Below are 13,010 nucleotides of genomic sequence, written 5' to 3'. Positions count from 1 at the left end.
TTAAGAAAATAGTACCTTGAACACTATCACGTTAGCCTTTCTGTCGTTAAATTTGGACACCTACTCTCTCCTTCAGGCTGCCTTGGGCTTAGGGAGCCCAGTTCTGAAGTCTCTGAAACACAGGGAAGTGACGAAAAGGCACATGATGCCTGGGTGAGGTCTCGCTGGGCACGGGAGTGTGATTAAGAGACCCTGCCCCATCCCTCAGTCAGGCAAGCAAGGCGCCCAGAAGACTTCAGGAAAGGAGAGAAAGCAATACAGCTACACTCCCGGCCTAGAATCCGCTGCCTGCCCGTCCAGTCCTGTCTCTTCGCCGGTGACCCCAAAGTGTTTAGGATCTGACCGTTACAGACGCCTCTGGCTGTTCCCAAGTCCAGTAAAGGTCAGATGAAGTGCAGGGCGGCTTCCTAAAAAATCATGCAAGGGGAGGAAACGGATCCCGAGGTCTAAAAAACACTGCCCACCTGCCTGGTCTGCAGGGGCCTCGGTCAGGCTGTGCCGCGGGGAAAACATGGCGGGCTGGTTATCGGATCGCTGCTTTCTTTACCGCCCACGCTTGGCTCACATTGGCCAAGACCCACTCACTCTACTTTTCCACGGGTTTCATAGATCAGCGACTCAAAATTCCAGGGCTGGTTAGAGTGGCTGGAATAATTCACGAAGCCAACACTCCCAGGAGTTTCCTCACTCTAGGAAGTCGTGCACTTTCTGTCCCGTCCTCGTAAAGACATGTATATGAAGCTGGCTGAGCAGAAATGGGACCAAACTGGGACAGTGGGGTCAGCACTCCTCACGGTGTTTCCGTATCACCGCGCCTCCGGCATAACACGGGGTGAGGAACTGGAGCCCCATTTTCTATTTCCCTTTTGCTAAAAGCAAAGCTTATAGACGGGGTTCGCCCCAAGGCAAGGCTAAGATACTAATGACACTGTTGTTGCTTTAGGAAAAACAGCTGATCACTAGCTCAAGGCCGGAGATACAACTAAAAGCATTAGCTGAAGAATGAATTTGCCTCAAAAAGAGTTATGCAAAAAGACAGTCACAGACAGACATGGGAAATTTTTATAACACGACAGGACAGAAGAGGCATGCTACTGAAAATCTGAGAAGAAAATCTGATTGCGTGTTTTGTGACTAGAGGCAGATCTTTTCTGCAAACATCAAATGGTCTACTCACAAGGTCCTTTGTAGGGTTTCTAACTCGGAAGAAGTAGACGACCAAGGTGGTGGGTAAGAGCTCCCACACGAAAAGAACCACTCCAAACACCACATATCCGGCATCCCCCAGCTGGTTTTTCAGATCCGCCTGCGGAAAAGAGAGGAAATGGAGTCACCAGACTGAGGGCGGAGGAAAGAAGTCTGATCAGATTCTTCCTAACGTGAACAGAGACTAATAATTCTAATGCTACGACGTGCGTGCTGAAATCAGGCAAGACTAATGGTCCAGACCTCAGGTGGGGGCTTATTTCAGCCACACAGGAGAGACAATTACCACCCTCAAGAGAATCAAGGACAGAAACTGCCCGTCTCTGATGTTTTACTCCTCCAAAATCTTCCTCATATCCAAATCAAGTCTCCTGAATTTACGTTGATTTTCTTTCCTTCAACAATCAAGTAATGAGACGTTATGTCACCCCCTCCCCAATTTTTAAGAGCGGCATGTAACTGTGACCCTTTGTCTCATCCCTGGGATAAACACGTGAATTTTTTAAGTGGGGGAGAGGGGCAGAGAGAGAGAGAGGGAGAATCCCCTATGGGCTCCATAACCCCAGGACTGTGACCCAAGCCAAAATCAAGAGTCGGATGCTCAACCAACTGAGCCACCCAGGAGCCCCAACCCATCAATTGCGCAGGCTAGATTGTCTGGAAACAACTGTTCAGAGTCCAGGACGTTTGTCCAGACCAGTGAGACAGCTGAATGGGCCTGGTGTGTGGTCCCTCCCTTCCTGCAGGGCACAGGGCCTGTGAGAAGCACACATGGTCGTGGCTGGGCAACTCCACCAGAGAGGCCAGCATCTCAAACCTAGACAGTGTGCCAAAATCGGGCCATAGCTGGCCAATCACCTCAACTCGATCCTTCTGCCTTCTCCATTACGTGGGATTCGAAGTACAGTAACCAGCACTAACCATGCCACTCTTGGAAGGATGCCTCTCGAGCTTTGCATCTCCAGCCCCATTTCTGCTACATCTCCGCAGTACGCTGTCCCTTCTATTCATTCTACACGAACAGCGGGCAGCTTGTGGCCACCTGTTAGATTTGCTCCTAGATTCTCTCAGTTGCAACCCACAGGTCTAGCTACTCGTGAACAACCATCCCCCTAAGAAAAACAACAGGACTTTCAAGGTCATGGTGCTTTAAATTTGTTATCACCAGAAGCCCTTAACTGAAAGAAAAATTGAAATAATTATTTTGTTAAAACCTAATCTCTGTTGTTTAATGGATACGAAGTTTCAGTTTGGGAAGATGAACGAGTTCTGGAGACAGAAGGTGGTGATGGTTGCCCAACAATGGGAATGTGCTTAATGCCAGTGATCTGTACACTTAAAAATGATTACAATTGTAAGTTTTATGTATATTTTACCCCATGAGATCCTTTGTCTTACAAATAAGTCTCTAATTTATTATTGCTTAAAGTTTATATGTATGTGTGTGTGTGTGTGTGTGTGTGTGTATTTGAAGTATATTTATTTATTTTGAGAGAGAGAGCAGGAGTGGGACAGAGAGAGAGGGAGACGGAAAACCCCAAGCAGGCTCCACGCTGTCAGCACAGAGCCCGATGTGGGGCTCAAACCCACAAACTGTGAGATCATGACCTGAGCTGAAACCAAGAGCTGGACGCTTAACCAACTGAGCCACCCAAGTGCCCCAAAGTTTATATTTTTTAATGTTTGATTTTCTCAAAACAGGGCACACCTTCAGCAGTGCTCAACTTTCTACCATCCTGCACGTGTGGTATTGGTTTGGGTGGTGGTGGCTGTTTTAATCTTTTCTAATTATGACACCTTCCATGTGCCTGTCCTGAATTTCCCTTTGTCCTCACGTGTTTATTGTGGTCATTTAGTGCCTTCCTCCAGGGTCTTAATCCGGCCCAGGTACTGAGCACCGCTGGGATTTCTAGAAGTGCGTCTGTATATGGTTGAATATTCAGTATTTTTCCAGGAAAAGTTAAGGGCTTTTGCAATTCAATCCAGTAGACCCCTGTCATAAAACAGAAGTTCTGTTTCTCTCTTGTAATGGCCTGTGTGTGTGTTCTCCTCAGTGGACATAAGTCGCTCCCCCAGGCAGGGAGGGAGTCTGTGAACGTTTGTGTCCCCAGCACCCCGTCCACGGCTGAGGACAAAGCGTCGCTATTTCCCAAATGAGGAGATGACTTACGTTCAGTCTTTCTCATTTGGACAAGAATCCCAAATGATACGTCGCTACCTTTGTTTGTGGCTTTATAATTTATGAGCTTCTAGGATATATTAAATGAGAAGAATAGCAGATGGAGACAACTGCTAAAAGGAGCTTTTACTAACACCTTAATACCCCAGTCATTTTTGTCTCGAGTTCCTCAAATGTTGTTGTTTACAGGCTCCATTTTTTTTTTTTTAAGTCATGGTTTTATGTATTTTCTGAAACCTGCATACACTCTGTTTTCCCTTGGCAAATTTCACCCTTTAAGGAAACCATCTCACATTTATATGGAAGCACTTAAAATTTTTTTTTAAGTACTGCTTGACAAGAGCCCCAGAAAGGAGAAAGGAGAAGTGGATGCATGTGTGTGCCTGCATGTCTCTGTGCGCGTGTCACTGTGCGTGTGTGTGCACATATATACCCTAGTTCTCTCAGAAATGTGAGCTGGAACAAGGCAGGTACTATGATCCCATTTTACAGATGAGGATGCAGATACCACACAGGTTAGTGACTGGCAAGGTCACCCAGCTATTTAGCCGCAGAAGCAAGGAGCTTATACCTCTCTGCCACATGGGATGCTGCGAAGCAAAGAGTCGCCGTTCAGGTGACAGATCGCCGGCACCCACTGACCTGGTCTGATACATTGTACCAGTCGTAATCAAAGGAATGGACGTTCTTGCTCTGAGAAAACGAGAGGATGAACAGGTTGTAGCAGGCCCGGGAGGCGTAGAGGAGGATGACGGTCACTCCGATGGCAGTCACTTGACACACGGAGGAGCCCTGGAAGAGCGGGAGCCATGAGGGCTGCGCCCGATCCGGGTCCGGGACACCGGCCTCCTCCCGGAACCCGGCCTGTGTTCAGCCTAATGCCTCAGAGGCATGCGCTATGGTGCCCGCGAGCCCCATCAAAGCCTCCACCCTCAGACATTAGACCGAAGCCCAAGCTTCATTGCATCCCACATCCCCCCTAAAAATTTTTAATTAAAAAAAATATTTTTTAATGTATTTCTGAGAGAGAGCAAGAGAGACAGAGCATGAGCAGGGGAGGGGCAGAGAGAGAGAGAGATGCAGAATCCGAAACAGGTTCCATGCTCTGAGCTGTCAGCACAGAGCCTGATGAGAGGCCTGAACCCACAAACACAAGATCATGGCCTGAGCCGAAGTCAGCCGCTTCACCAACTGAGCCACCCAGGTGTCCCTCCCCTCTGTAAATTTCAGATTATCTTCATATAGATGCTTCAAAATCTGGAAGTCAATTTGGAGATGCCTTAAATATGGGCCATTTGCTTAATGCAAAGTCAAGTGGCTTATGTTGTTCAATTTCCAAGACGACCCCTGACTTATGAGCCCAGTGCACAGCCTGTGGCCCAGGGAGAGCCCATCTCAGCAGGATGGTAGCTGGGAGAGTGCGATCCCGCTGATGGTGGCTCTGGGCAGGGAGCACTGCCTCAAAGTCCAGAATCTTCTAAGCCGGAAGCACTGGAGTCACAGTGTCACTCTGGACTTGGAATTACATGGAAATTGGTGATTTGTGCCCCAATTTAGGAAGCTATCGATTTACAGTCAATGGGTGCCAGCTAGAAACACACAGTTGACAAACATAACCAAAAAACTGAAATTGATTTTTGAGATTTGCATTTGGAAGTCACTAGTTAATGAGATAGTATTTTATTTTGTCAGTAGTAGGTTATTAGCTTGTTTGCCACAGGGGTGACCTAAATGGTCTTTGGCAGTCTGAAATTTAACCCTTCCTGTAAAAACCACAATTCTGATTTTTGTGGGCTTTTTTTCTGTAAAAAAATTTTTTTTTAATGTTTACTTATTTTGAGAGAGAGAGAGAGAGAGAGAGAGAGAACCCACAGGTAAAGCATGGAGGGAGAGAACTTATAAGTGGGAACTATTCTGGTGGATACAACATATTCTGGTTGTACCAAAGTCTTTTGGGATTTTGCAAGAGGTCAGCCACTCACAGGATGCCTGGTGATGGCTCTGTATTTCTTTTTTTTTTTTTTTAATTTTTTTAATGTTTATTTATTTTTGAGACAGAGAGAGAGCATGAACAGGGGAGGGTCAGAGAGAGGGAGACACAGAATCTGAAACAGGCTGAGCTGTCAGCATAGAGCCCGACGCGGGGCTCAAACCCACGGACCATGAGATCATGACCTGAGCCGAAGTTGGACGCTTAACCGACTGAGCCACCCAGGTGCCCCACGGCTCTGTATTTCTGAAGTCAGAGGCACAGATTTTAATCTACTGGTCACTGCTGAAGACACGACACTGTGGAGACAGAGCTGCCTCACGGTCTGCAGACCGAACATTTACCGCAGCCAGCTGGGCCTCGGGGCACAGAAGGCAGCCAAGGGGGTCTGCCGCAGGACACGGTCGCGGAAGGTGAGAAGCAAGGGAGCTACGGAAGTCACTCAACCATGTTACAAATGAGAAAAGCCAAGGTCCAGAGAGGTCAAGTGACTGGTGTGGTGGGGCCACTCCCCGGCCTCCACACTTCACTGAGCTTCTCAACAAAGGGAAACTTGGGATCAAGCCGCTCAGGGGCACCTGGGCACCACAGCCCCAGGAGCATATCCACCCCCCCCCTTTTTTTTAATATTCATTTTTGAGAGACAGAGACAGAGCGTGAATGGGGGAGGGGCAGATAGAGGGAGACACAGAACCAAAGCAGGCTCCAGGCTCCGAGCCGTCGGCACAGAGCCCGATGTGGGGCTCGAACTCATGAACCACGAGATCATGACCCGAGCTGAAGTCAGATGGTCTGAGCTTAACGGTCTGAGCCCCCCAGGCGCCCCTGTCCTTTCTAACTCCAGGGAAAGGAAGGAGAAAACAGAGACTCGAGGGTGTGCCATACAGCAGCAAAGCGAGAGAAGGGGCCAGGAGCCTCCCTCTCATAGCATCTGCCTCCATCCCTGACTAATCAGCAGGAGAGAGACATTGTTCTGAACCCCAGGGGGCGCTGTCCACACTGGGATGTCCACCATCCCCTGACATGCAGGCCGGTCCCGAGGGGAGCGTGAATCGCACCTGACAGACCCCGGGGCCAGCCTGCCGGGTCCCAAGTTGAGCTGAGCATCCACTGAGTGTGCAACCCAGGGCGAGCTACTGACCTCTGCGCCCTGGTCCCCCGGTCCATGAAGTAGGGAATAATACCTCCCCCCAGGGATTTGTGAGGATTGCATTAGCTTCCCTGTGTAGAACGCTTATCTTCTATAAAAGTGCCTGGAGCACAGGGGTCACTGGGTGTGTGTTTCTACGAATATTATCAGCACGGTCAATCCTGCCAAGTCCTTTAAACACTGTATCTATAAGCCAGAGATGACCTCTCTGCCAGTAATTCTGCACTCTTGGTTCCGTTGAGCCAGCTCGAACGGAACCCTCCTTGCGTACAAAGTTCACGAACTACACAGCTCTGTGTTTTGGCAACCACGGCACGGCTAATCATTTCTAGGGCAGGTGTGAAAGGTATTTGTTGAGTTGTCTGTTTGCAACCAGGAAACTATTTTCGGAATAAGTTTACCGAGGGGATCTTGACCATCATTCCACCTACCTTAGACTCCAAGTAAATGTTGGCTAAGGACATCTTCGAGATTTTGTAGAGACAGATGGAGAGCGAGACGGCACACAGCACAAAGAGAGTGTCATTAATGGCCACACGCACGGAGACAATGACCTTCCTCTCCCAGTTTCCCGTCTTCACCAACACCGCACAGGTTAAATTCACCAACAGGAAAACGAGGCTGATGAAGAGTGAGGCCAGGTAGAGGGGTAACCTGGAAGGGACCAGTGAGAAATGTCAGACGCTGCCTGCACGCTGGCTGTATGTTCTGGATCCATCCAGAAGGAAACCGCGGGACTTTCTGGTTGGCTGCCAGAAGCAGAACGTACCAGAGTTATCCGACACCTACGAGGGCAGATTTCGGAGGTGGCTGTTCCACGATTCAAATTACAGATAAAAGGGGCGTCTGGGTGGCTCAGTCGGTTAAGCGGCCGACTTCGGCTCAGGGCATGATCTCGCGGTCCGCGAGTTCGAGCCCTGCATCGGGCTCTGGGCTGACAGCTCAGAGCCTGGAGCCTGTTTCAGATTCTGTGTCTCCCTCTCTCTGACCCTCCCCCGTTCATGCTCTGTCTCTGTCTCAAAAATAAATAAACATTAAAAAAAAAAATTACAGATAAAACTACAAGTTGTGCCCTCAGGAAGGTGCCCTCTGAGCCACCCTTCCCTGCATCCGGGAGGCCATGCGGACTGGGTGGGACAGCGCACGTCCGGACTGAAGCCCCCGCTGAGCGCTCACTCCTCACGAGGACACGCTGAGAGTGAAGCGCATGGGCTCCAGGTCAGAGGAGGGTCTCAAGGGGGCACCCATAAGGCTGCGCTCGGTGACCCTGGGCAAAACCACCCCGTGGGAGCCTTAGCCTCGTCATCTGAACGCAGACTAAATAAACACCTGCTTTGCAGAGTGTTGCTGAGGACTAAGTGTGTGTGTATACAAGGCTGTACCCCCCAAAAAAGTCATGGATGGAGGGGGGAGTCTGGGTGGTGCTCACATTGACCCGGAAACACTCACTACTGAGGCAGTATTCTGCGGCGATGCAAATCTGCCCAAGCATCTTGCCCGAGGCTGAACGGACGCAAAATGTCTAGGTCGCTGCCAGTTTTACCTTGTAGTTTCCCAGATCTCCTCATGTCCTGGGTGACTGGTGCAAGGTCTACAGAAAGACTTCTCGGATTTACTAGAACCAAAATCAGCAGCCTCACGCTTATCTTCAAGACTGCCCATACCCTTCGCTTCCTTCGGCAGATATGTAAACAAGGAACAGACCTGCTTGGCTCAAAACCAGACTGGTCTAACTGGACTACATTTGGAAATCCAAAAGATGGAAACCGTCGGCTCGAAGTGGTCTACAAGCTACAGAATGACACCGGCGTCTTCAAAAGCTGTTACAGACCGGGACCCAGAATCCCGGATCGTAGTCCCAGCTCCAGACCTCATGGCACTGACGGGACCCACGGAGGGAGGGGCAGAGGGAGAAAGAGAGTGTAAGTAAAGGGTAAGGAAGCCAGACATAACTCAACACTGACCGTGTGGCACCCAGGGCAGCTGGTATGGGGTGCCTCCCTGCCACACGTTCCCACCTTGGGTTTGCAACCAAGCCTCCGCCACACCCTCCCTCCTTTCCATCACCCTGCCCTGCCCTCACCTGCCTGGCGTGACCCAGAGAAGAAGGGTGTGGGCGCCACATGAAGCTGAGACGTCAGGCGAGTCTCTGGGCCACTCTGGCCTGCGTGTCCTTGTCCGAGAAACAGAGATGAGGATTCCTATTCTGCCTCAAAGAGCTGCTGTGGGAATCCAGCGGGTCCTGCGCCTTCTGGTTTCTCCTCTGTCCTCACGCCACGGAGCCTCACGGTCTCACCCCAGCCTCTCCTATTGCCCACAAAGTCTTTACCTCTTCCTGTCATTCCTTCCTCCGCAGGTCCTCCCCTGCTGACCCCACGTTCTCCCAGGCCCCCCATGACCCACTCATCAAACCCCAAGGTGTCAACTCTTGGCCGCCATCTTGCCCCACCTTCCTGGTGCTCCCTTGTCCATCACTCCACAGCCCTCACCTGCCTCACGTTCCCCTGTCTGAGCCTGCCCCTTGGATAGCCCCTGGTTCCTCTTCCTCCCCTCCCTCCCCCAAAGTGATGACATCCTTGGCTCTCTCCTCTACCCCCCGTTCCCTGGGAAATACGTTCACTCTTACAGCTTCTGTACGACCAGGTTCATAAAGATCTTGTCCTGAGCCACTGCCCCCGTCCTACGACCAGACCCACACTGCAAACAGCTGCCACCCTGCCGCCTCAGACCGTGTCCAAGCCTAATTCACAACGGTCCTCCTCGAGCACTTCTGTCTCTTCCTGTTTCTATGAAAGGCACCGTCACTTTTTTTGCAGACTCCTGAACGACAAAGATCTTCCTTGATTACAACCCCGGTTTACTCAGCTGTCAAGGTCAACAGATTCTTTATTCCTGCTCCCCGGTGTGCCCCCCTCGCCGTCCTCACCAGCCACATGGTCCCATGCCTTCTGTCTAGAACCAACGTGCTGGTGTCCAGATCGACCCTCACCCTAAACCCCACCCTAAACCCTCTACTCCGCCACACTCCCAATCAGTCTACGGAGCCAGGTCAATTGGTGGGTGCCCCACATCCTAATTAAGCCGGTCTGTGTGTTGTCGTGAAGCCCACAGATGTTCCCATCTCCCCCTGTCTTTACCCAAGCTGATCTTTCTGCCTAAAACCTTCCTGCCCCGTAATTTCTACCCCGGCCTACTCTGAGTGCTTCTAAGACCACCTGCCAAACAGAAACCTGTTATTGTCTTTTTTCTCTTTTTAATGTTTATTTTTGAGACGGGGGGTGGGGAGAGGCAGAGAGAGAGAGAGAGAGAGAGAGAGTGAGAGCGAGCATATGAAGCAGGCTCTGTGCTGAGAGAACAGAGCCCCATGCAGGGCTCGAACCCACAAACTGTGAGATCATGACTTGGGCCGAAGTCCGATGCTTAACCGACTGAGCCACCCAGATGCACCGAAGCCTGTTTTTGTCTTCAATAAGCTGTGTTGTGAGACGTGAAACAATATGGAAAAAGTACTTTTACTCCAACATTAAGGTAAAAGTCAGCTAAATCGTCAATGTGGTAAAGCAACTCCGTCCTGGGAAATGTATACGAAAACCTATGATGGAAAACGTCACTGTGTTTCCTCAGGGCTGGAGGGGGTTATGTGGGGAGGAGAGTGGGGGAGCTCAGTAGATTTGGTTTCTTTCTTTCCACAGGTCCACATTCCAAACTTTCAATCTTTTTCTATTTTATCATTTTTTACAAAAAAAAACAAAAACAAAAACAAAAAAAAACCTTACAAAACTTCACTTTTCCTCCTGGGTCTGCAGCTCTGCAGAAAAGAGATTTAGATGGTGGGCAGGGGTGCAGAACAGATCCTAGGGCAAATGTGTGTTTCCATGGCAACAATGTACACTCTCCCCCAGAATTACTGCCTTTCAATTCAAACCATAGGGTCAGGATAAACAGCCTATGATGAGAAAAAAAGGCCAAAGGAGAAGAAAATCAGTGGGGCCCTGCATCTGGGAAGACGACTTTGCTCATGAGCCCAGAGGGATCAGCTTCTGGCTAGTCCCCAAGCGCAGAGATGGTGGGCCTTTGAGGTGGCTCCTAGAGTCCTGCCCACACGGGCCTGGGGACAGAAGTGCCAGCTAATGCAACACGACAGAACTTTGCTACTTGGCTACCTCCTTCGGGGAGGGGATGGCGCTAACGGATTAGAAAGCGTCGTTTCCATTTCTCTTCTTAGATCTTAGATTCCTTACAGAACCGGAAAAGCAAAGCCTGGCTCATTACGTTTTTACTTACCAACAACAACAAAAAAATCAAAGATGGAGGGAAAACGGTTTAAAAGGCTTAAAGTCAAAGCGTTCTCGAGCACCCAGCCCCGTAGGTTCGAGCCCTGCATCGGGCTCTGCACTGACAGTGCTTGCTTGGGATTCTCTCTCGCTCTCTTCCTCTCTCTGCCCCTCCCTCCCTCCCTCTCTCTCTCAAAGTAAATAAATAAGCTTAAAAAACAACAACAACATCGAACTGCTATGGGAGTAGCTTGGGGTGAGGAGTTGCAACCAGTTCTAGACTAAGGGCTACTGTTTCATTTCAAATGAGTCATGATTCAATTAGAAAAGCCAGTCTAGGGGCACCTGGGTGGCGCAGTCGGTTAAGCGTCCGACTTCAGCCAGGTCACGATCTCGCGGTCCGTGAGTTCGAGCCCCGCGTCGGGCTCTGGGCTGATGGCTCAGAGCCTGGAGCCTGTTTCCGATTCTGGGTCTCCCTCTCTCTCTGCCCCTCCCCCGTTCATGCCCTGTCTCTCTCTGTCCCAGAAATAAATAAACGTTGAAAAAAAAATTAAAAAAAAAAAAAGAAAAGCCAGTCTATTTACAAGCCAATGTATCAAAGCATCTCAAGGGATAAATCATGGCCTGAAATGTCTGCAGGGGCATCTGGCTTAAGGAAATGGGGAATCAAGCAGAGGAGATAGAAGAGATAAACACGAATAACTCTGAGGATTTATTATTAGACCGGAGTTAACAGGCTTCTCCCACTGAAACCTTAGCCCTCCTGGCTTCTTATGCCTTCTCCAGCCCAAGCATCGCATCTAGCCGGGTTTCTCCGGGTCTCCTCCCTTCATTTCTGCCAATCCCCTCCCACTAGAAACAGCCTATCCTACTGTCTGCACTTTGGTTCCAGAATCAAGTACAGTCCCCACACACTCATCTTCTCACCGAAAGGAATCCCATCCCCCAAGTGCTCAGGCTGAAAATTTTCTGACCAGTGCTTTGGGATTTCACTTCGAGAAGACACCTTACTACCCCAGGCTCAACCAACTGCTTCCAAGACAAGACCAGCTCCGTGATCCAATCAGAACATTCTTCCTCCACCCCAGTCTTCATCCATTCTTGGCTCCCCAGTCCCCAAAGCTGATCTACATTTCCAGAGTCAAGAGGATGGAGGCAGAGATTATGGGTGCAGAGGAAAGGCCAGGTACTTTGCTTCCGGAGAAGTTAACTTGGGAACTGCTCCTTTAAATGGTTCTCCTTATTATAATAATATCATATTATATTATATATTATATTATATTATATATTATATTATATCAATCATATCATATTATATTATTATATTATATTACATTTACTATTACATAATATTTATTATTATTATTATATTATAATAGTAACATTATTTCATGGTGGACCCTAAAATCCCAGTTGAGTAGTCTGGTAGAAACATGCACAAAGTAGTGAACAAAGACATCAAGATGAGGTGAAAAAAAAGAAACGTGGCCAAGACTTGTCTCTTGATCTGAGTACTGTCATATCACTTCCTCAATTTCAGTTTTCTTGGATATAAAATGGGAGATCAAAATATGCACTTCCATGACCTTAAAAGTTCTCATCACAAGAAACAACAATTTTTGTAACCATGGATGGTAACGCAGGTTAACTAGACTTACTGAGGTGATCATTTTGCAATACACATATACCAATATCAAATCATTCTGTGGTACACCTGAAACTAATATGACATTGTATGTCAATTACATCTGAATAAAAGTACATCTTTGGAATTTTAAACAGAAAGCATTTATACATTTCAAATTATATATTTACGTAAAACATAACAGGCACACATTTTTACACACTTCTCAAGGAACAAAGGAAATACATTCTCATTCTGATTCAAGGAGGTAACTGGCCAAAGTCGCCTTTTCAGAAACATCCGCCCATGGCAGTGGGGCCCTCCCGGGCAAGGACATCAGAACACCGTATGCTGGCCTCACCCCTTCCGAATGCCTGGTCTCCCTTTCCCCCTGACCAAGTCTCACATTCTTTAAGCCACTGGTTCTTTGCTGTTGGGGTGGAGGGTGTCGGGGTCACAGACCTCTCTGAAAATTTTGGGAAACCCATGAGCCCTCTCCACAGAAAAACATGCCTATCGACCTCTTCACATAAACGTGGCATGTGATTTAAGGCATTTCCTTCCAGATTATGAGCCTCTCCTCTCAG

General features: G+C 48.9%; 1 protein-coding gene across 1 annotated transcript in view; it reads right to left on the bottom strand.

Annotated features, from left to right (window-relative positions):
* Positions 1 to 13,010, bottom strand: part of GPR137B (G protein-coupled receptor 137B) — a 49,514-nt gene that overhangs the window by 14,116 nt on the left and 22,388 nt on the right. Inside the window, exons 3-5 of the mRNA XM_027046963.2 lie at positions 6,957 to 7,179; positions 4,028 to 4,177; positions 1,178 to 1,306 (exon numbers count right to left, since the gene is read on the bottom strand). Of these exons, the coding sequence (XP_026902764.1) occupies positions 1,178 to 1,306; positions 4,028 to 4,177; positions 6,957 to 7,179 (502 nt within the window). The remainder of the gene's footprint in view (positions 1 to 1,177; positions 1,307 to 4,027; positions 4,178 to 6,956; positions 7,180 to 13,010) is intronic.

This window comes from Acinonyx jubatus, chromosome D2, assembly GCF_027475565.1.
Source record: "Acinonyx jubatus isolate Ajub_Pintada_27869175 chromosome D2, VMU_Ajub_asm_v1.0, whole genome shotgun sequence".
Taxonomy (NCBI): domain Eukaryota; kingdom Metazoa; phylum Chordata; class Mammalia; order Carnivora; family Felidae; genus Acinonyx; species Acinonyx jubatus.
Note: the sequence above shows the minus strand (reverse complement) of the source record. Positions and strands in the feature narration are given on the sequence as shown.